The following is a 23,591-nucleotide window of genomic DNA, read 5'->3' as shown; positions in this document are numbered from 1 at the left end:
TAGAGTCCAGAAGTCTGTATCAGTAGCTTTCTTGATCATTCTCCACCTTATTTTTTGAGACAGTCTCTTAACTTAAAACTCATCAATATAATTCATCTGGCAGGCCAATTGAGCTTCAGGACATCCTCTTGTCTCCAATACCTGCCCCAGCATTAGGGTTACTATACACACATACCACTATACCCAGCTTTTACATAGATGCTGGTGATCCAAACTCAAGTCCTCATGCTTGCACAGCAGACATTTCCCCAGCCCACTCCCCCATTTAAAAATTACTGAATACTATTAAAAAGTCAGTGCCTGTTAATTTGGGTTTGCATCATCTTTGAGTGAAATTTCTCTTTAAATATGTCTTCTCCCCTATCCACTTAACCACAAATGATTTATCCTTTTTTCCAATTCAACTTCACTATTACTTGGCATCTGCGTCTCTGTAAGCTAAAATGAAGTCCCAAGGAAACTGCAAACCTTTTTTATCCATCTGTGAAGACATTGAAGAAATAAAACTCATCTGGTTTTCTAAATTGCTTTTCCCACATGGCATGAAAAACACAGGGCGGCATAGAGAGAAAAGCTTTAGCTAGGAGGAATTATAGTAAACACATGACCAATGTCAGGATGCTTCTGGGCTTGTGTTCTCCCCAAAGTACATCCAGCAACACACAAGACTTTGACAACTGGGTATGGTAGTGTATATTTGCTATCTCAACTACTCAAGTTCAAGCAGGCTTTCATGGGCCATGTGGAAAGTTTGAGCTCAATCTTGGCTGCATAGTGAGACCTTGTCTTAAGTACATCTTCCCTAGATCCCCAAAGAAAAACACAGGAAGCTGTTCAATAAAAAGATCCATATGTTTTAACAAAACTTGCAGAAATAGTTCTCTTCCTTAGCATCATAAGCATAATATGTCTGTTACTTTAGCAACTACAGGTTAATCATTCACAAACCTAAAATCTGAAATTCTCTTGAGTCAGAAACGGTGCCTACATATTGCCACAAAAAGACAAATTTCTACATTTGACCTCACATTATACTCTGATGAGTTGCAGCCAAAATGCAGGTACACTAAAAATAATATATTAAAATTATCTTTCGGGGCTGGAGAGATGGCTCAGTGGTTAAGAACACTGACTGCTCTTCTGAAGGTCCTGAGTTCAAATCCCAGCAACCACATGGTGGGCTCACAACCATCTGTAATGAGATCTGATGCCCTCTTCTGGTGCATCTGAAGACAGCTACAGTGTACTTAGATATAATAATAAATAAATCTTTAAAAATTATCTTTCATATATATATATGCATATATATATATGAAACATGTAAAATGTAAATGTGTATCTATAAATATAAGTACATGGCATAAGTTAGAATTACTGCATTCGTGCTTATAATTAAGTTCCATATAATTAGGTTCATTCACACACACACACACACACACACATATATATATATGTATGTATATATATAATATGTATATATACATGAAAATAGTCCAAAAAGTCTTTTAATTCCAAATTCAAATACTTCTTCCCCCAAACATTTGAAATAATAGATACTCAACCATGTTGTTTCCATCCCTGGAAATTGGACAGTCAGAGGATAATCAGACAGTCCCTCTTCTACAGCTGCTTATGCTTTAGGACGTCTGATGATTAATTGGCATTTCTAACCAGTATCATTATTCTTAAATGTTCATGCTCTTTAAATGTTTCTGATGAACTCTGTGCCTTTGTTGATTGGTCAGTTGGTTAACTGATTGCCTCTTTGGTGCTCTAGTGACATATCTCACTGTCTCATTTCCCACTTCATTCGACAGTTATGAGATGCTGTGTTGATGGAAGAGCTTCCTGCTTGTACTTGGACAAGGAATTTATGTGACTGCTAAGAAGTATCAGGAATGTGGGAAGGGTGGTTAGAAATACCAAGAGCTCACCATGAGGTCTCATGTACCAGACTTATATATGGAATGACTTGGGTGTCCTATCTCTTAGCTGTCTGACTTCTATACACAGATCTAGCTGATATATCCCTCTGTAGGGCAGATTAGTTATCTATGATTGATAATGAATAAGTCTACTCTTTCTCAAATCACTTTTCTCTATACCAACAACCAGAGGAGATGCCACATTCAAACTGTAAATGTGAAACTAAAGAGAACATGGGACTTAAGTGATGTTGACATTTCCCCTTCCTGGAAACGCAGCTGTTTCCAAGGCAGAGATTCTGGGTTCCAGTCTAGTTGTTCTATGAGTTAATTGGGCACTTCACAAACCAACTGGGCAGCTAGCTCTCAAGTGTGATTCTCAGGCCACAGTGCAGAACTGCTCCTATTCATTGATTGCTCTCTCTCTCTCTCCCTCTCCCTCTCCCTCTCTCTCTCTCTCTCTCTCTCTCTCTCTCTCTCTCTCTGTGTGTGTGTGTGTAGGTAGGTAGAGGGTGTGTGTTTATAATAGAAGTATATGCCACATCACATATGTGAAGGTCAGAAGACAACCTTAGATAGTAGTCCTCACCTCCTTGTTGTAAGCAGGAACTCTTATTGTTTCACTGTTGCACATACCAGGTAACTGGCATACAAACTTAGAAATTCTCCTGTTCTCGGCCTCCCACCTCAACATGGAAGCAATGGAATTATTGGTTCTCAGCACTTACACTGCAATTGCCTTAGTCACTGAGCCACCTCTTCAGCGTATATTGCTATTCTCGACAATATATAAATATGCGTAAGGCATGTTAGCATTTTGCATCATGCTTTAATGAAAGGAGGAAATATCTCAGTGTCATAGTTATTTTTCTATTGTTGTACCAAAACACCATGACCAAGGCAACCTATTAAAGGAGGTATTTAATTATGGTTTCAGGGGGTTAGAGTCCATGATAGTGAAACATAAGCATGGCAGCAGGAACATCTCAAAACTCACATCTTCATCTGCAATTAGGAAGCAGAGAGAGAACACACTGGGAATGGCACTTGTCTTTTGAAACCTCAAAGCTTGCCCCCAGTGACACACCTTCTTCAACAAGGTCATATCTCCTAAGGCCTGGGGGGGCATTCTTATTCAAACTACCACACTCAGTGTTATCATCTATTGAAAGTTTGTTCTGTCATAGCCCAGAGTTCTATTGGTAGCCTTGATGTTTATAAATCACTGAGTGGCTGGCTTGGCCTCTTGGGGGAATGCCCTTCCTAATTCAGAAGGCGAGGCTGTTCTGCCTGAGTTTTTTATATTCTGCCTAGGTTGTGTGATTTGTGTCTTAGCAGTTGTATGGTGATTTTGTCATGGAGTACAATGGACAGACCATCTGTTGTTGAATGTGTCTTAGATGCATGGCTCAGAGGAATTCCACCCAAATCCTCCCATTATGCTGTGGGATCTCTGTGCCTCGATGCTTACAGCTTCCCAGCTATGGTTTGAATCTGACATGCCTCCTATAGACTCATGGTTTGAATTGTTCAATCACTGCTCATAGCACAATTTTGATGGTTGTGGAGCCTAGCTGGTAGAAATAGGGATGAAGGTTATTCCTGCCCCTTATCCTTATTCTGGCCTGCTTTCTCTGCTTCCTGTTCCACTAAGATATGAAAAGGCTCCATCATATGTTCCCACTGTCGTCGAACTACTTCACCATGTCATCTTCAGCTATGATGAAGTGCACAGGTGGCTTGCTTCTGTGCTTTCTCGCAGAAGTTCCCTCTTCCTCCACCACCTGCTCCTTCCTACTATAACCACAAAGCTTCCTCCCCCTTTCTGGCCGCTCCTGAGAGAACTTGAGGAGCCACAGGTACCAGCTTGAGTAAGATGGATGACAGCCTCCCTCGCCTCTGTGACACTGAGGTTAGCATTCTTCCCTGATAACTGGCTGGGCACTTCCAGGTGCAGCTGGTGCCTGTCCTTGGAAAAAGGAGATTAGGGTCCCACATTTGAATCATGGAAGAGAGGTGATCAGAAGCCACAGACAGTTGTGGCCGGTCATAAAACTAGTCCCCATAAAGACACTCCTTAGGTCGGAAGTATCCCCCTCTCAGCCTCAATTCCACCCTACCAAGTGGTATCGTGTTTGAATTATGACTTGCCTCATCCACCTCCCCTACCAAGTATTCAAAGAATCTCTAACTATGCTGTATATAAGCATCAAGCCTTCCAAGCTTGTGGTTGTACTCCTGTCCTACGCTGTGGGAAGGTCTGTGATCTGAGTCTGACTTGAAAAGACGATTGCATCGGACTCTGCAGTTTTTAAACTCTCCTGGGTTTCCTGCAGAATCGTGGCATAATAATGGACTGAAATGCCTCCGAAACCAGGAGTCCAAAGAAAGCTTTCTTTCTATGTTTTATTGGGTATTTTATTACAGTAACAAGAAAAGTGAGTAATGTACACCTATGTGACACAGTATAGCCTGTGATGACCATGAATCTGAAAGGATATAAAGCATCCTCAGGTTTGTTTACTGGTTAGATAACACCAGGCTGGTTATACCATGGATTATGATTTGAAGTATCTGCCAGCAAAATCCCTAGGATACATGAGACTCATATTTTACTAAGGCCTCATACGCTATGCCATTGATAGAGCAATAACTGACCATGAATCCGAGTCCTGTTCCTGTCATTGACAACAAAATCCAAAAATGGATGGAAAAGACTCTATAGTGTTTGCTTATTAACACATCTAAAAGAATTGGACAATTTCCCCATCATCCTCTATAAAGGTGATATAAACTCCATTAGCAAACAGTGGTGAATTAATTAGTGACGATAGAGCAGTAAAACAAATGTTTATCTAGATTGTCCATACATAAAGTTATTTCACCAAAGACTTAGCTGTTTGCATCTTGAAAAAGTACCTACCACCCCTCTGTGTATATAACATTCTTCACATTGACTAAAAGTGAGTGATAGCAACAAGTGTACTTATATATATAATTGGTTGCCTTTTAGACACTGAAGAAAACAGGTTATAGGTCTCCACACACAGGAGCACAGGCTGAGTAGAAATGAACTGTAAGGTCACTTTAGAGTCCCATGCTAGGGTGGGACATGAAGATTGTAATAGGGTTGGCATGTAGTAAGAAGACAGGTATGCCCAAGATCTGACTACAGGGAGCAGAGAACACAAACTGAGAGCATGGAACCCAGATCCCTCAGCTGCTGTAGTGAGCAGATAGAGTCTGGAAGTAAAACAGCCATTCCTCATATGCAGAAACTTCCCATTGAGGTCTGAGGTTGCTTGTCTCCAGAGCAGGATCTGATATGTCAATTTAAATAATAGTGGAGTTAACAAGATTTCTAGAATTTTTGTCTGTTTTCTCCCATTGGTGTTGTGACCATGCTATACCAGAACAGACACATCTGTACCTTTCTATGGTGCCACCACAAAGTATGTCATCAGTTTTATTAGCAGGAATTTGCCAAGTATCTTAATCAGCATTACGAGTGTCTGTGGGAATGAGTATATTATGATGAGCTCTGTTGAAGGTTTGCTGTGAGTCAAGCTGTAGAATTCACAGGCTTGGGTGGAGTTTAGCTGCAAAAATGAGGAGTGAGACTGTGAAGGCCATAGAAGTAGGCCTAGACAGAAGAATATATGCACAAATGGAGGGCAGATCCAGACAGACAAACAAGTAGAGTGACATGGGATATATGTACATGACATAGCCACTTATACACAGCCACACATATACATGTATAACATACAACACAGTAAGGATGCATAGCACAGCACACATACACATCTGCCATACATACACCACTGGCACACATGTACATTTACATATCTGCACAGATGACATATATAGCATATACAGTTTACATCTATTTATAAATATGCCTATATTCAAACATATCACAGATATACCATACTAGACTCTGTGTGTATTATATATCTCTTAGATACCATTAAAAACATAGATTTGAATTTGGTTTTGACAGAACTCCAAATTGCTACATTTTAGTCCTTTTTTATTGTATATATTTGTGACCTGGTTTAATAGATTCTTACTAACTGCGACAGTTCAAATTAGTTGGTGATTCTATAATGTTGATTCTGAAAGCTTGAGCTGGAAAAGGACCAAGAGAAAAAGAGGACAGTTGTGAGTGACTAATGTGAGTGACTAATAATGCATACATTTTAGCAACAAATTGGAGTTCATTTGATTCTGGTTATATAATACAGTGACTATTTATCCAATAATACTAAGTACTAGGATCTTTTGACTGGGAGCATGGCTACTACATTTCAGGAACTGCAGGGTAAGCAGTTCATGTATATTCCAACTTTTTTGAAATGACACAGGTGACGGGAATCAAAATGACCTTTACCTAAAGCCCTGGTTTATCTCCCAGTTCCCACACAGCTCAATCTACATGTGCATAGTTCTTGTCCTTTGTTTTCTCTTTATATAAATTTGGATGGTGCTATGAGCAAGGCAGAGACATACTGAGAATTTCTTTTTCCCTGAATTTGGCCAGAAATGTAATCAATTCATTTTCCATATATATATTATATATAATGAATGATGGTGTGTGTATACTGATTCAGGTGAAAGTTCAGAAAGAACTAAGCTTTATGGCTAGGAGTGGCACTAATAGGAGTTTTGCAACAAAAACAGCTGTTAAACTAGGTATTGTTCCCTAAACTATCCACTATGCTGCTTAAGATACTTTGGTGAAACTTCAAACTAGAAGCTTCTGTGAACGTCTGTATACTACAAATAGAAAATGGCACTTCTTTGAGTCTTGTTTTTTTGCTCTGGTAAGTTTAGTAGTTTTGTTGAAGTTTGTTTTCTAAACAGTCTTTAATCTCCTGAGCAATAACACAAGTGTGCCTGGCCTCCTAAATGGCTCATGAGAACCTAAGTGGTTTGTTTTTCTTGGTGATATCAGGGAAATTGGGGTCCCCTTATAATAAAAGAATTAAGAATGGACTCAAACATAAGCTTGAGGACAATTTCATTAGAGTTTAAAAGAACCCCAGGGTAGGCAAGCTGTAAACTTAAGCAGCTTTGCAGAAGGGAGAGAGTGGAGGAGAGAAAGAAGAAGCAACACTGATTGAGTTAAGCCAGTATAGAGGTTCAACCATATGGTGGGGAACAGAGCTTTATAGAAAGAATGAAAAGAGGGGTGGGATGTAGCTTAGTTGGTTTCTGCCTAAAAAGAATGAAAAAGTCAAAAGTATTAGGGAAAGTATATTTAGGCATTGGCCAGCATTGAAAAGAAAAGACAAACAGCAAAAGAAAAAGTTAAACCTTTCTAAGTCAGGCCGACGCTTGTAGGGACTACACTGGGGAGCAGGAATTCAGGGAAGCAAAAGTACATTATCTAATTAAAAAGCTATTCTTTCTATCATTTTTAGCAGGATTTGAAGATGAACCCACCCTCTTGAGGGATGGTTCCTTAGCTAGGTCAATAACCTGTCTAGGAATGTTAAATCTCTGCACAGGCCAGAGATTTCATCCTCTCTACCAGAGGAAATAATTTCCTCTGAGCCTTTATTGCTGCTATGTCATTAGGATATCAGTTTCTAGCTCCATTGCTAGTGGAGTTTAACTACTTCTATTTGCAGGGATACAGGGCAGCAGAGAGGCATTGGTTCTGCTCTATTCTGGAACATGTTAACCCAGGAAGGGACCTTCCCCTCCCATCTCCCCAGGACACAACAGGGTTATCCACAAGACAGGGCACTGACATGATAGCCCTGCAGATCCCACCTGTAACACTGATATTATATATCATGTGCAGGTTGTAACAAGTGCAGAACCTCAAGTACTCTAGGTATGAAACAGGGATGGGTTCCTCTTCTCAATGACTAGGATATATCCTCTCAATGCTACTTATATATGTGCTGTGCTTGTCTGAGTCAGTAGCAAAGTTTTCTTGGTAGTATGCTCTACCCCTACCCCCACTCCCACCAACCAACCTCTGAGTCAAACTTAGGGCTTTGACACGTTAGGCGAGCATTCAACCACTGAGCTATATACTCTATCCCTCAAAAATCAACTGATTGTTCTTGAAACAACTCACTTTGTAGCCTAGGCTTGCTTTTAACTAGGTGCATTCCTTTCACTTTGGCCTCCCAAATACAGGGATTATATGAAACACCATGCCCAGCCCAGAAGTCAATCTTAGATTGAGAATTGCTCTTTTCCTTAAATCAGAGGTTCGTTTTTCTCCTTGGGCTTTGTTTGGTGTAGTATGTTGGCAGAGGCACTACACTCTGAGTTGTTTTAAGTTTGCTGGTAGTTAATGCATAGGCTTTAATAATGGCATAGACAATTATACATCCACACCAGCTTCTATCTGTGTGTCATGGGCAGGCCTATGTGTATATGTGCATGTTCATGTGATATGATAGTATAAGGGAAAACTCTGTAACTCATAGCTGCTTCCAATAAGCAGTTGTCTTTCTCATTTTGCATGTCTAATTTTAAGGTTTTTATGATTGAATTGATTCTTGGCACATCTTAGAAAGGCCCTGTGTATATGAGCATTTCCCATAAGTCATGTAAAAATATTACAACTTGAAGTAAATAGTCCCAAATATATGTGGATCTGACAATTTTCACAAAAACATGATTTTTCTTTTTAAGAGAGGGTATTTATTTTAGGTATTTATTTTATTTTAGGGGGTTATTAAAGAAATGTAGTTGATATATATACGTGTGTGTGTGTATGTGTGTGTGTGTGTGTGTGTGTGTGTGTACCAGGTTTGTGTATATGTGTCATTAATGCCTCATATATTCCTTATATAACATGTTTCACATATAGCCTAACATTTAACATATGTTACAGATCACAAGTGGCAGTGAGCACAGGTGTTAAAAAAATATGTAGTCCTTAAAGTGATCCAAGAGAAAAGATCCTAATTGGAATTTTTGCCTAATTTTTATTCCATCATCTTCTAGACAAGCTGATGCCCTGTGTTAGGAAGTTAGTCTGAGAACACTGCAGGAGCTACTGAAACAACTCAAAGGCCAATCCCATATTGCCTGAATTGTCCCACTCCAAGAAAGACCCAGAGCTCCCTCCTGTGGAGCTCTAATCTAATCTGTGGAGCCTGGACTAATCTGGGACTCTACCTCGAGAGTATACATACTCAGAGGAGTACACACTGGTGACTCGGGACCCCAAGTCCAGGATTCCCCCTTCACCCCCTGCCTGCTCAGAAACACACTTTGTGGCTAATGAGCATGACCCTGTACCCTAAAGAGGCCTTGATTGCCTAATCTTGAGCCCAGGAAGTACTAGGGCCTAGACAGTACATCTTCACCTGTGGCTTTACTTGTGGCTGTCCACAAGTCCTTACCAACATCATTTACTGAGTCCGTGGATGTATATATGTGATTTGACTGTCCCTCTCTCACAGCTCCTCTGTGCTCAGCAGTGCCCAGCCGCAAGACAGCCAGCATGTGAATGAAGACACAACTTTCCCTCAACCAGAAACCCAGCTCTCTTCCAAGTGTCAACACCTACAGACGTCAGCCATGGAAACTTCTCGCTCCCCTTCGCCTCAGTTTGCCCCACAGAAGCTGACAGATAAACCTCCCCTGCTTATCCATGAAGACAACTCAGCAAGGTATTGTCTTATGACAGCATGCTCTGTATATATCCCATGCAGGCTTCGAGTGTTTGTTGCTGGAGCATTGCTGCAGCTTCAAGCACTGGGGTAAAACTCAGTCACGGAAAATTGTGTGGAGGATGAACACAGCTCAATCGACCAGTTGTGATTTAGTGACATCAGGATCCCCTTTGAACTTAATGCATTTCATTTGCCTTACACTCTGATACATGCCAACTATGCATGTTTTGCCAATGATCAAAATCAGGTTTAGCCTAAGTATAAGATCTTTAAGTAAAGTTGAGTAATGTCCAGTATTTTCATAGTCTTTAAAATACTCCTTCACAAGCTGGGTGTGGTGGTGCACGCCTTTAATCCCAGCACTTGGGAGGCAGAGGCAGGCAGATTTCTGAGTTCAAGGCCAGCCTGGTCTACAAAGTGAGTTCCAGGACAGCCAGGACTATACAGAGAAACCCTGTCTCAAAAAAACAAAACAAAACAAAAAATACTCCTTCACTCTTTTAGTTTTTATTTGCTTTTTGAGACAGGCTCTTGATGTATAGTCTAGGTTGGTCTTGAACCCACTATGTAGCCTAGGCTGTCTATGTAACTTGACCTTTCTTTGAACTCCTTATCCTATTGCCTCTAACCTCCAAAGTGCTAAGATGGCCAAGGACTCAAGGAGCTATATCCTTAGCTTCTCAGCCTAACCCCTTTAAACTCTGGAATAACCCAGATAAAAGGCCGAGTGCCATGGGTTACCTCTTTTCAAGTTATTGGTCAGTGAGGTCTCATAGACCCTAACCATAATAGGTTATTGTCATTGCTCTCAGTTACCTTCCAGAACTTCATGCCTATTGCCTATTGTAGAAGACACCACATACTTGAGTCGTAAAACATGGAGAAAAGAAGTTGGTAACGACATTAAAGCTTTATTCCCACTAGCTAAGCATTTCATAGTATAAGAAGGTGTTATGGATGATACTAGGGGAGTAATTAATAGCCTTACCCAGCTTTGAACTCTGGGAACTATAATAATGAACTGACAAGATATGCCTACTCATGCAATAGTGACAGAAATTTTAAGGAAGGTTTTAAGACTTGTTTCACAAAACAGAACTTAATGTCTCCTACTGTTAACAGTGCATAGACTGTAAGAGAGAACTGCTATCATTCTGCTATGTGGATTTAGCATTAAACCCTCCCTTAAGTGTTTGTATCTCTTAACCCTCATCAGAAAAGTTTCTTTTGTAATAGATAGCAATTAACACAGTGATCTACAACTTTTAAACATGCAGAAAATATGAAACTTCTAAGTTTTCAACCCTAAATGCAACATCAGTGTTACACGTCCTCTTCCCAAAGTTCATTGATCATTGTGGAAGAGTAGCAGAGGTAGTAAATGACTGTAGTGAAACTGATTTCCAGACAGGACAGGGCAGTTGTGCACGTGAGCTCACAGTGCCTTTGACTGCATGCACAAGATCAAGCCATACAAATCCCAGCATAAATGGAAGCACAAAGTCCCATCCCCTATCTAAGAAGCTGTTGGCAATCAGTAGCTACTGGGAGAGGGAGAGTCAGTTTTCTTTCAAGATGTGGCCCCTGAAAGGCTCCCCATGCTCCAATAGATAGTCCTGCACTTATGCACATACTAACAGCACTAAGTGAACTCAGTGGTTTTAAAAGACAAAACAAAACATAAAAGTGAGAAGGAATAGTGGAGGAATGTGGGGTGGATTTGATGAAAACATAAGTAGGTATGAAATTATCAAACAATAAAGATTAAGTTTAGAAAGGACATCAGTTATGTTGTTTTTGCATCTCTCTCTTAGTTAGGTTCCTACTGCTATGCTATATACCATGACCAATAGCAACTTGGGGATGAAAGGGTCACTTTCCTCTCACAATTTACAGTTCACCCACCATTAAAGGAAGTATGAGCAGAAACTGAAGCAAGAGACCTTGGAGGGAGAACCACTACTATTGGCTTGCTCCCCACAGTGTACTCAGCATGCTTTATTATACAACCCAGGGCCTCCTGCCAAAGTGGGAGGGGCCCCCCACATCAATCATTAATCATGAAAATGATTTAGACTTAGGCCAATCTGATGGAGGCATTTTCCAGTTGAGGTTCCCTCTTCCCAGAGGACTCTAGCTTGTGTGATGTTAACAAAAATACCAACCAGCACAGTCTCCAGTGACTGTGTTAAATCCACAGTTTTATGTGTGTGCCTCAGCTGTGTTAGTCATTTTTCAATTGGTAGCACTGTTAGGGATCTGGAGAGAAAAGCTCTAGTCTGGTAGTTTCTACTTTAATAGAACCCCACAGGCTAAGTAGCTTAGAAACAACAGACATGGCTTGCTCCTTCCTGTTTCTAGAGACTAGAAGACCAAGGTCAAGAAGGTGTGGCAGATTCAGAAAAGTGCTTCATAGATGACACCTTCTTGTGTGCTCACATGGTAGAGGAGGCAGGAAGTTCTCTACTGTTCTTTAATAAAGACACTCATACTATTCATGAGGCTCAATTTTCAGGACATCTGGAGGAAAGACTGACAGATCTGTATGAGCTTGGTCTAAATAGTGAGAGCCTATCTCAAAAAAAAATCAACCTAAGAATTTGGGTACATATACTTGGTTTTTTTTTCATACCAGTAGGAAATGCAATAAGATGACGTGTGTGGTAGACAAACTGTATACCATTTTCTCATGCCAGTCAGCTCAGGGTACTCTAGCTTCTCAAGTCACTAGAGCTACAGTGAGCACAATGGGCTTCATGGTGAAACAGTGTGTGAGTCTAGGAAATGGCTTTTTGTCCCAGTGAATACTGGCTGGTGCACCCTCTCCCTCTCCCTCTCCCTCCCCCCTTCTTTGACTTCGTTTGCTATTTATGACAGACTGGCCGGAAATTCAGCAATCCTCCTGCCTCAGCTTCCCTAGTGCTAGGATTACAGGCATGAGTTACTATGCCTAGCTAGAAACTTATAGTTTTTAAACTATGTTTGCCCTGGGTGAGTCACTGAGACTAATACAGAACAAGTAAGTTCTCAGTATACTGCATGGTATCCCTCACAGGGTGGCTTTAGGTGTCAGTATGTGGGAGACACATGGAACACATGGCAAAGCCCCAGAGTGGAACCCATGGGTAGAGGTGCTCAGCAATAATTCTAAACACAGCAACTCTGAATATGTATTCTAGGGAGAAGGAGGAACACCCAGGTACCTGCTGATATGCAACAGCCTACTTTTAAGTTTGTGGTGATTCTGTCCACTGATGATTTTTCCTACAAAGGGCGAATTAATAAATGGTACTTGATGCATTTGTATTGCCCTCAGAATAAAAACAAGAAATCAAAGAGTATTTTATAGCCATAGCTCATGCGATAGAGCATTTGTCTTCCCAATGCAAGCCCTTTGGGAATTCAATGCCTATTTTCATAAGAAAACAAAAATGAGTGTTAAACAGTTCTTATGTCATTCAGGATCTCTTTGTCTTTGTCCAGGTGTGTGACAGAGTTTGAGTTGGACTGCTAGGCATCCAGAGACCGTGAGGGGTCAGATGAGGACACTTTCCATCCTCTGCTATCTTTCTATTTGGCTGGTTGACAGTGGGTCTTTGTGTTGGGATCCCTGTGTGGGTCGTGGGTGGAAATCTGTACATGTCAAGATTTCAGAGGACAGCCCTTATCTTTGCAGAATCGAGCGGGTGATGGACAACAACACCACTGTGAAGATGGTGCCCATAAAAATTGTGCACTCAGAAAGCCAGCCCGAGAAGGAGAGTCGTCAGAGTCTCGCGTGCCCAGCTGAGCTGCCCCCACTGCCCAGTGGGCTGGAGAGGGACCAGATCAAGACACTGAGTACATCAGAGCAATGCTACTCCCGCTTCTGTGTGTACACACGACAGGAGGTGGAAGCTCCTCATAGAGCCCGCCCTCCAGAGCCCCGGCCACCCAGCACGCCTGCACCTCCTGTCAGAGATAGCTGTTCCTCCCCTCCCTCACTCAACTATGGGAAGGCCAAGGAGAAAACCATGGATGACTTGAAGTCTGAAGAATTAGCCAGGGAGATTGTGGGAAAGGACAAGTCTTTGGCTGACATCCTGGACCCCAGTGTGAAGATCAAAACTACCATGGATCTGATGGAGGGAATTTTTCCCAAAGATGAGTACCTCCTAGAGGAAGCTCAGCAGCGGAGAAAGCTGCTCCCCAAAGTCCCCTTACCCAGAGTCACAGAGGACAAGTAAGTAGATGGCACACACCATAGCTGCTTGTTTCTCAGTCCCTATCTCATAGGCTTAGAAGTGAAAGAAGGGACTCAGGGGGTGTATCTATAATCATGATTGCTTCTGCGGACAGGTGATGGTTTTCCTTGGGGTCCTCAACCTTAGCACTGTTTGGTAAGGTTTAAAATTACCATACCTGGATCTAGCAGAGGCAAGATGATGCCCACTGCAGCAAATGTCCTTAGCTTACAGCTAAATCCTTTCCAGTTTTGTCTATCACTCTGGAGAATGGGGCACTCCTGCCATCTAGTGGAAAGACAGTAGGTACTACTAAAGATCTTATAGTGTGTGAAATAGCCCATCTACTAATATGAAGCTAACTGTCCACCCCATTACCTGTCTTATGTCCATCATCTAATCTCTGTATTTAATATGCATATGATGTGCCTGTCCATCCATTTGTTTTTGAAGTAGGGTCCCTCTAAGAAGCTTGGGCTCCCTTAAACTTGATCCTGCTACCTCAGCTTCCTGAATGCTAGATTTATAGGATCTACCACCATACCTACCTATCTCCCTCCCACACACTTCTTGGTAATGTTGAAATAGAACCTAGGTCCTCTTATATACTAGGTAAATTTGTCATCACTAAGTTACAAGTCACACCCATTTTATTTTGTTTTGAGACAAGTTAACTGGACTGGCTTTGAACTCAAAAAATCTTCCTGCCTTAGATTCCTAACAGCTGATGTTGCACGTATGTGCTACCACACTTGGCTATTTATCTTAGGTTGGTCTCTACAGCTATCATGTAATCTTTCCATATATTTAATCTGTATCTCTTTTTGTCTGCCTGCCTTTCACCTACTTTTGAAGCACATTACAAAGTCTGCCTCTAGTTGAACAGCATTTTCTCTCATTAGAGATGTTTCTGTGTGTTTAAGTTTCAGTTACCTAGGGGCTGAGGATGCAACTCAGAGGTAAAGTATTTACCTAGAATGCGCACGGCCTTGAATGTAATACAAATCACTGATGGGATAAGAAAAACAGTTTTGCTTCCACAGAAGGCATGTGACCATGTGACAGTGTCTAAAGACATTTTTCTTTGCTATATCTGGGGGCATGGAGTTGGTATCTAGTATGTAGAACCCAGAGGTTGTTTTCAAGATTCAGCAGAGCATAGGATAGCCCAACACATGCATAAGCATGCGCGCGCGTGCACGCGCGCGCGCACACACACACACACACATGTTTTTAAAAATTAAGACCCTATAGCCTGGATTGGGGATATAGCTAGGTATGAGAGTACTTGCCCAATATGGCAAGGTCCACAGTTTCTAAATTACTACTAAAAAACAATGGCAGAAATGAATAACAGTCTGTGAATCTTATATTAGTAGAAAAAGTTTTTTTATTTTGTTTTTGAAAACATTTTGGGCTTAGTCTTCTTTTCTCATTTCCCTGGTTCTTGTCCTTCTCTCCGTGCCATTTGTTACAACCTAGGTACTAAGTTCAAAGAGTGGGCATGTGTCACAGCTGATTAAAATTTTGGCCTCTTCACCCAGGAAACAGGACCCAGGTATGCCAGGGGTTGTGTCCTTGGCCACCAATTCTACCTATTACAGCACATCAGCCCCCAAAGCAGAGCTTCTTATCAAGATGAAGGACCTGCAGGAGCCTGAAGAGTATTCAGCAGGTGACTTGGATCATGACCTTTCTGTTAAGAAGGTAAGAAAGAGAAGTACAAGTCTGATGCCAGTTCAGTAGCTCCAACTCACAGCTATTAAGGTAGCTGAGGGAAGAGAATCATTTAAGGCCAGAAGTTCTGGACCAGCCTGGGAGAAATTGCAAGATCTGCCTTTATACAAACAAAATTCCTTGCCTTCTGAGCATGGTGACTAATGCCTATAATCCCAGCACTGAGAAGGCTGAGGCAGGAGAGTGAGTCAGACAGTTGATGCTGCGGGGTAAGTTCAAAGCCAGCCTGGGCTTCACAGTGAGATCCTTCTTCAAAAACTAAAGTAACCCTTCCCTCAAAATTATATGCTGGGCCATTGAAAGGTACTAGGACCACTCACCTCAGCAGATACCTTCCACAGCATCTCTGAGGGCATTTGTGCTTGCTTTTCATGGAAGGCATTGGCATGAATAAGCTGTTCATGCTTAATTGTATTCTAAGCCTTCTACAAAACCCTTGTAGGCAGACTAGAGAAAGGAGCTCTCTGTAAGGGTCCCCGTGTTCTCAGGAATTATGTAAGGCCACCACCAACAATACCACCACCACCAACAACAAAAAGATGTCTAACATAGGCTTGGTAAACCTTACTGTTCTGCCTACTTTTGGAAATAGGTTTTTTGAAACATAGCCACATCCATTTGTTTAAATATTGACTGTCACTGACCATGTAACAACCTACAAGGAGTAAAATAGCTCCTCTCTAGCCCCTCATGGGAAAAGTTTGCCAGCCCTTGTTATTCTACATCAGGTATTGGACAGTTGGAACAGGGTGAGTGAATAGAGAGAGAGAGAACTGCCTGATTGTAGAGACCCAGATCAGTGCCAGAGCTCAAGCCCCATAAGTGAGTGCTGTGTGAGGGAAAAGTGAAGCAGGCGTAGATGCCCTATGGGAAGAGCTTGGTGGTCTTGGGGAGAAGCAGCAGAAGGTAAGGCTTCAGCTTTGGGAACTAAGAAAGAAGGTTGGAGATTAATTCAGGATCACCTTATGTGGCACCCATGACAGTCACTGCAAGGACAGTGTTATCTCTACTGCTACCAACCTGGTAATTTGAAAGATAGCATAGATTGATCTTAATTACCTTAGAAATGTTAGGGAGGGAATACCATGAACTATTTATACATTAAAAACATCATTTCAGTGGATTCTGGGAATTAAATATGGAGATGGGTGTTTGGTCTCACAAGAGACTTTGAATTATATTATTATGTATTTTATTCTAGTTGCATGTTCGTATTTTAAAAAACAACATCTTCAATTTTTGTCCTCATAGAACAAGTCATAGAATTTGAAGCATTTTAATTTAGGCCACACTGTACATACACTTTCCTTACAGTTAGGCCTTGTTATTTCATATTGTAGTGCATTTAGAAGTGCATACCCTGGCCAAGGACATAGCCCATTGGGAGAATGCTTACCCAGCTTGTATTAGGCCCTGGGTTCTTTCTCTAACACTCTACCCTACAAAGTATATCTAAATATTTTAAAATTAAGGTATGGTAGCACATATCTATAATCCTAGCATTCAGAAGGAAGAGGGAAGAGGGTTAGCACAAGTTCAGGGTCAGTCTGAGATACATAGCCAGCTTGTACACCATCCAGAACTACATAGCAAGTCCATTTCAGAAATGTCATCCCAGCCGCGGGGGGGGGGGGGGGGGGGGGGAGGGGGGGGGTGCACGCCTTTAATCCCAGCACTTGGGAGGCAGAGGCAGGTGGATTTCTGAGTTCAAGGCCAGCCTGGCCTACAAAGTAAGTTCCAGGACAGCCAGGGCTATACAGAGAAATCCTGTCTGGTAAAACAAACAAACAAACAAAAGCAAGAAAAAATGCCACCCCCAAAAACAATTTAAAAGTGATCTCACCCCCCTTTGTCTGTATAGTGTCTGTATTTGCTCTGAGAGGCACCAGGAGCTAGGATACTGTGTCATTAGAAGCAACTACTTTGGGTCTCAGGGAATCAAAGTTTGAACATTTTTTATTTTATTTACTTTTTTTTGGACATAGACTCATGTTATATAGCTCAGACTGACCTATAACTTGTTATGGAATCCAGGCTGGCCTCTAACTTGTCCTCCTGCTTCAGTCTCCTGGGTTCTGAGATTTCATACCTGCAACAACACACTCAGCCAGACTTACATTTTTAGATAGTAAAGATTAATTTGGCGGTTTATCCACCCCATTTTTGGGATGAAAGTACTCTACCCATAAATTGCATCCCAATCTTCCTTTTAATTAAAACAAAAAAGTGTGTGTGCATGAGGGGTGGGGTTCTTTGTGTGTGCTATACACATTTGTATTTGTTATATTTACTTTAGTTTTTGAGAGAGAATCTTGCTACATAGCCTTGTCTGGCCTGGTACTTCATATGTAGCCCAGGCTGGTCTTACAGCCTTCCTTCCTCAGCCACTTCAGTGTTAGACAGGCATGAACAACTATATCCAACTCCACATTTTATTTTACTTTTGCTCTTTGAAAATCAATGCTTGATGGCTAGAGAGATGGCTCTTGGGTAGAATGCTTACTATGGAAGCATGAATATTGGAGTTCAGAACACACATAAATATATAATGAATGTGTCACTCTGCCTGTAATCCCAGTGCTTAGGAGACAAAGACAGCGACTCTACAGAGCAAGCTGGCTAGCTAAAATAGCCAATTCATCAATTCATCATTGTCTAGTTTCAAGTGAGAGGCCCTGCTTCAATATACCATGACAATCAAGAGCGACACTCATGTCAACCTCTGGCTTTCACACACATACATGTACATCATATACACATACAGTGAAGTCAGGGTACACCCATCATCCTAGCATTGAGGTTGAAGCAAGAGGACCATAGATTGTAGGCCACTCCGGACTATACAGAAAGACTATCTCAACAACAGTAACAATAAAACACCAGAAACAAAATTAGTGCTTTAAGGTTAGGGATATAGCTCAGTGACAGAGTACATACCTAACATGTAAGAGGTCCTGAGTTTCATTCCTAAGACTACACACAAAAATAAAAATAATAATAAATAAAACTTATTCTTTTCTTTTTTTCTAGTGTAATTTTTTAAAATAAATTTTAAAGTAAGATGATTCAGTATGGCATGTGTATCCATGTGGATCATTATACTTTTCTTTTTTCTTTATTAGATATTTTCTTCATTTACATTTCAAATGCTATCTTCAAAGTCCCCTATACCCTCCCCCGCCCTGCTCCCCAACCCACCCACCCCCGCTTCCTGGCCCTGGCGTTCCCCTGTACTGGGACACATAAAGTCATCAGACTGGCAACAAGCACCCTTATCTGCTGACTTACCTCTTTGGCTCATATAAACAAGGAAGCTTATATTTAACCAGGAGGTCTTCTCATGGTTTTACAAAACCCCCCATTATTTGATGATGCAAAGACTAACACACCCAATCTGGCTGAATTCTGCCTAGGCTGTATGTAATTTGTCTACACTTTGGGCAACAGCTTGGGGTCATCCTAACAAATATCTCCATGCCTCTCTGTGCCCTACAGCAAGAGCTCATTGACAGTATCAGCCGCAAGCTGCAGGTGCTCCGGGAAGCACGTGAGAGCCTGCTGGAAGACATCCAAGCCAACAATGCTCTTGGGGATGAGGTGGAAGCCATTGTGAAAGATGTCTGCAAGCCCAATGAGTTTGACAAGTTCCGGATGTTCATTGGAGACCTGGACAAAGTGGTGAACCTCCTGCTGTCACTGTCAGGACGCCTGGCCCGTGTGGAAAATGCCCTTAATAATTTAGATGACAATCCTTCTCCTGGAGATCGGGTACATGCAAACACATCTGTCTGGGAAATGGGAAGTGTTGAGAATCCTTCAGAGTGGCTGTCCTTAAGATGCTAAGAAAGTCAGCTCTTAGAAGCATCGTATTATCTGTGCATGGCCTGTGTACTCTCTAGAGCATGGTGCCCTGATACATCTGGGGTCCATTCTCTTGGTTTCCTTTCAAATGACAGAACAAGATAAGTAGATGCAGGGAGTCAGGGGCATTATAAGCATGTACCACCATGTGTATCCTCAGTTTTCTTGTACTCAAAAGAAGAGAAGTGTCTTCCTTTCTGGTTTTATTTCATAGATTGTATTTTAGTCAAAGTCTACATTCTTTGCATAGTATGGAAAAGAAGGCACAGACAGAGACAGGAAACTGAGAAGGAGCCTACGAGTAGCTTTTGGGAGGGGTAAGGAAGGAAGAACTGTAGAGAAGCTAGCCACAGTTACATGTAGACTACATCCTAGTCATTCCTATGGGCATCCCATGTGGCTTCAAGATTTCCAAGTCTCCAAACCCTGCAGGGCCTCTCAGTGGTTAGCCAGCCTCTACTTTAGTCCTGCCTCGACTGAACTTTCTGTCTCCCTTCCCCTTAATAGCAGTCACTGTTGGAGAAACAGAGAGTCCTAACTCAGCAGCACGAGGATGCCAAGGAGCTTAAAGAGAACCTGGACCGCCGTGAGCGCATTGTGTTCGACATCCTGGCTACCTACCTCAGCGAGGAGAACCTGGCTGACTATGAGCACTTCGTGAAGATGAAGTCAGCTCTCATCATTGAGCAGCGAGAGCTGGAAGATAAAATCCACCTGGGTGAAGAGCAGCTCAAGTGTTTGTTTGACAGCCTACAGCCTGAGAGAAGCAAATGAGAGGCACATTCCTACAGAAGGTGGACACCAAGCCCTGGAGATTAATGCCTGAGACTATAAGAGTGAACCCAAGCCTATTTGCCCATCTCTGGAGAGACATACTCTGGAGCCACGAGGCTAGTAAAAAAGCAATAATGTCCTGCTAGTATGTGATGATTTATTTATGATTTTCATTTCTGTTGGTTTGCTGAACATAGTTTCATATCACATGTGATTTCACAGAATGCCAGGCTTTGCTAAACAACAAGGGTTCTCTAGCCCTCCTTTGCAGCAGTGGCACCAATGTTCCTCCCTCGTGTAGATGCCAAATACAGTCCTACAGTGCATGAGAGGAAAGACCCTTGTGATTTAGCCAGACACGGGCTGCTGTGTGTTCTGTCCTTGTTCATTTAACAATGTGAGCATTCCTCATTCTGTCATGGTGACATTCTCTGACTCAGTAAAAATCAGTGATGATATTTATTCATGTGTGGAAAACATGAACAGTTTCCTAGTAGTTAAAGACTAACTATAAAATGAACAATCTACATATTGGATCCATTCATTCCAAGATTAAAATTATCACATAACTTGTGTGCATGTTTTGAAATACCCTAAACAGATATCTAGTATCCTTCTTGTCACATCTTAAATACTTTCTAGCCAAGTGATTTTAATTGGATAAAAGTGTGTCTACTAATAATGTTATTGCTTGCTTTTTATTTCCTGAGACCAATGGAATATTTTGAAGTTTCCTTCCCTGGAACACTAATTTGTGTATATGATCTTTAATGATAATCAGTGGTTTATCTCTTTTTATGTCTGTTACCATGGGCCACATGCCACATGCCACATACCTTAAGACTTAAGACTCCATCTAGTGGTCAGAGGTCCTGTGGAGTGACTAGTGCTTACATTTGAAACAGAGTTTTGTCCTTAACAGTTCAAATGGCAAGATGACAAATAGAGTGTTATTCATGAAAGCTACACTGTCATTCTGTTGGTTTCCAGTTGACAGGACAGATTGGGAAAAGACATTTTTAAATCATGTGTCTGACTTGTTGCTCATTTTGTTTTTGTTATTATTTGTTTGTTTTAGAAGAGTCTAACCCAGATTGGCTTCAAACTCCCTATGTAGTCCAATGACCTTGAACTCCTGATCCTCCTGCCTCCACATCCTGAGTTCTGGGTTTAGCAGCATATCCCACTTCATGACTTCATACATCTATCTGATAAAGGATTTGTATAAAGAACTTCCAACATCCAATAGTAGGAATTGTTTGAAAAAAAAAAAGTGGGCAAAAGACTTGACTAGACCCTTCACCAAAGAGGATATATGTATGGCAGATAAACACATGGGAAATGTTCAGCTACCAATGGCGTGTATAACTTGCTTATGTTAAATGTGTGTAGATTTGGTGTTGTTCAAAAGGTGTTTCTGTAACTAAGTGCATGGTAAGTGATGAGCAAGTCTCTTGGTGACTTGGTATTTAGGCATCACTAGTCTTTGTTCTACCAAGGGATTATTTAATTCGTATGTTCCCCTGAGACTGCAGCATATACGAAGATTTCCCTCTCTTAGCAGTAGCCACACCTTTTCCAAAATACACATGCACATTTACATCCATGTGTATGTGCACGTGTTCACACTCCCACACACAGTTGTCTTAAAGGACCAGAATCCATGCTTCTTGAGCCAGAGGAACAGACGTTGACAGCAGAAGCTCTGGTGAAGATGATACAGTGTCCTCCATACAGCTGAGTCAAGATTGGCGAGATTTTATATGCAGACCATGGATGACATGGTTGACATCCTATCACTGTCAGTCAGAAGAAAATCTTTGCAAAAGTGTTGATTCCTGTTAAATGAAACTATTCTACCTTTTGAAGTTCCTGATCTGCCACTGCAGCCTCTTTCTCCTTCCACTTGGTCATCCTTTGCTGTGAATGTGGGTCATGTCAGAAAACACGATATTGGCTCTCCACAAACTATCCAAGGTGTTGCAGACTATTTTGTTTTTAATTTACACCAAGCTATTTACCTGTGGTTCTTTAATCCCAAATACAGTGTTGTGAACATTTTAATGATATGTGTGTAACATGTGAGTAATGGAATTTTGTTTGTCTGTAACCTGCTTTTTCATGTTGCTTCAAGCTTGTCTGTTATGGGAAACAATATGTAGTGCTCTAGCATGCTTGTAATGAAACACATAACAATTATGACCTTCTTATCCATCCCCTGCTTGCCTGTTCCATGTCTGATTAGCAGGGACCCAAGAATTCCAGAGAGTCCATGTACATATGTCTATGACTTGTGATATTACTGCATAAGAAACAATCTGGTGCTAATGGTTGGTCCTTGGCATGCATAGGCATGGGCATGGGCACAGCTATGGAACTCTCTGTAAATATACTGACCTTGCTTGTGGTCAGCTTTTGTGGCTTTACCCTGAACTCTGCCCTGGCAAATATGCACATTCATGCTTGATGCTTACCACTTATCAACAGATCCTCTTGCTTGACTTTAACAAAATAAATAGTGTCTCTTCAGATGAAAGTAGAATGTCTTTATTTCCTACTGTATAGCTTTGTAAAAAGAATAAAAATACCAGTGCTGGGCATGTAGCCCATGGGGAAGGGTTTGAACATGGTGTTCTGACTTCAAATAGTAGCATTTCTCCTCCAGAAAATAGCCTAAGCCAGGCACTGTGGGGAACACCTGCAATCCTGGTCCTTAGAGTGGTGCACAGCTGGACCCACAGCACAGTTTTTCCTTCTATATACGGGTGCCAAACACATCCTTAAAGGGGCATAGTAGATAAAATTCTTGTGATTTAGCTTGATTCAGGCTGCTATGTATTTTGTCCTTTCTAAGTCAACAGTGTGACTTCTTATCACACATGTCATAATTGTGTGACCCAACAAAAATCAGTGGTAATAATGTTTAGAAATATAAATGGTTTCCTTGTAGTTAAAAACAAACTAAAATAAACAGCATACATGTTGAGTGTACTCAATCAAAAATTAAAATCTTAAATGCATTAACATACCTACTACAATGCTATTTTTTAATGACATTGTCCTTTGTACTACCACTTTCCGAGCAGCCTTTCTGATCTTTGTAGTCTCATGGCCATGGCCTGTCCATTCTGCTGCTCTCTTGCAATCTGGCTTAACTCCCACAGGTTTCTTTTTCACCTTACTGGGCACATGAAGGTAGAAACATAAGGTTCTTTTGGGGCTTGTAGCAGGAAAAGTGGGTCTGGAATACATAGTTAATCTGTTGAATGTGATGTTTGCTGACCACAAAATACCTTGTCTGATGGGAACTTTCATCATCTTTCTGTAACCTGGCTCATATTGGGACCTCAGTAGCAGCACATTACTTTAATTCAAGGGTTAATAGTCATCCTTTTCAAGGCATCGTTCTTACAGATGCACCA

General features: G+C 41.4%; 1 protein-coding gene across 12 annotated transcripts in view; it reads left to right on the top strand.

Moving 5' to 3' along the window:
• The window catches only part of Shroom2 (shroom family member 2), a 161,280-nt gene extending 138,092 nt beyond the window's left edge, over positions 1-23,188 (top strand). For 4 of the 12 annotated variants that reach the window (NM_172441.3, NM_001359161.1, NM_001290686.1 and 1 more), the window contains 5 exons: positions 9,362-9,571; positions 13,251-13,796; positions 15,342-15,504; positions 19,030-19,302; positions 19,903-23,188. In NM_172441.3, the coding sequence (NP_766029.2) occupies positions 9,362-9,571; positions 13,251-13,796; positions 15,342-15,504; positions 19,030-19,302; positions 19,903-20,169 (1,459 nt within the window). In that variant the 3' untranslated portion in view covers positions 20,170-23,188. Of the gene's footprint in view, positions 1-9,361; positions 9,572-13,057; positions 13,797-15,341; positions 15,505-19,029; positions 19,303-19,902 lie in introns of all 12 variants that reach the window. The other 8 variants (NM_001290684.1, NM_001359158.1, NM_001359163.1 and 5 more) reach the window with 4 other exon arrangements.
• Positions 23,189-23,591: the final 403 nt, after the last annotated feature.

This window comes from Mus musculus, chromosome X, assembly GCF_000001635.26.
Source record: "Mus musculus strain C57BL/6J chromosome X, GRCm38.p6 C57BL/6J".
Taxonomy (NCBI): Eukaryota; Metazoa; Chordata; class Mammalia; order Rodentia; family Muridae; genus Mus; species Mus musculus.
This window is presented reverse-complemented; position numbering and strand designations above follow the sequence as displayed.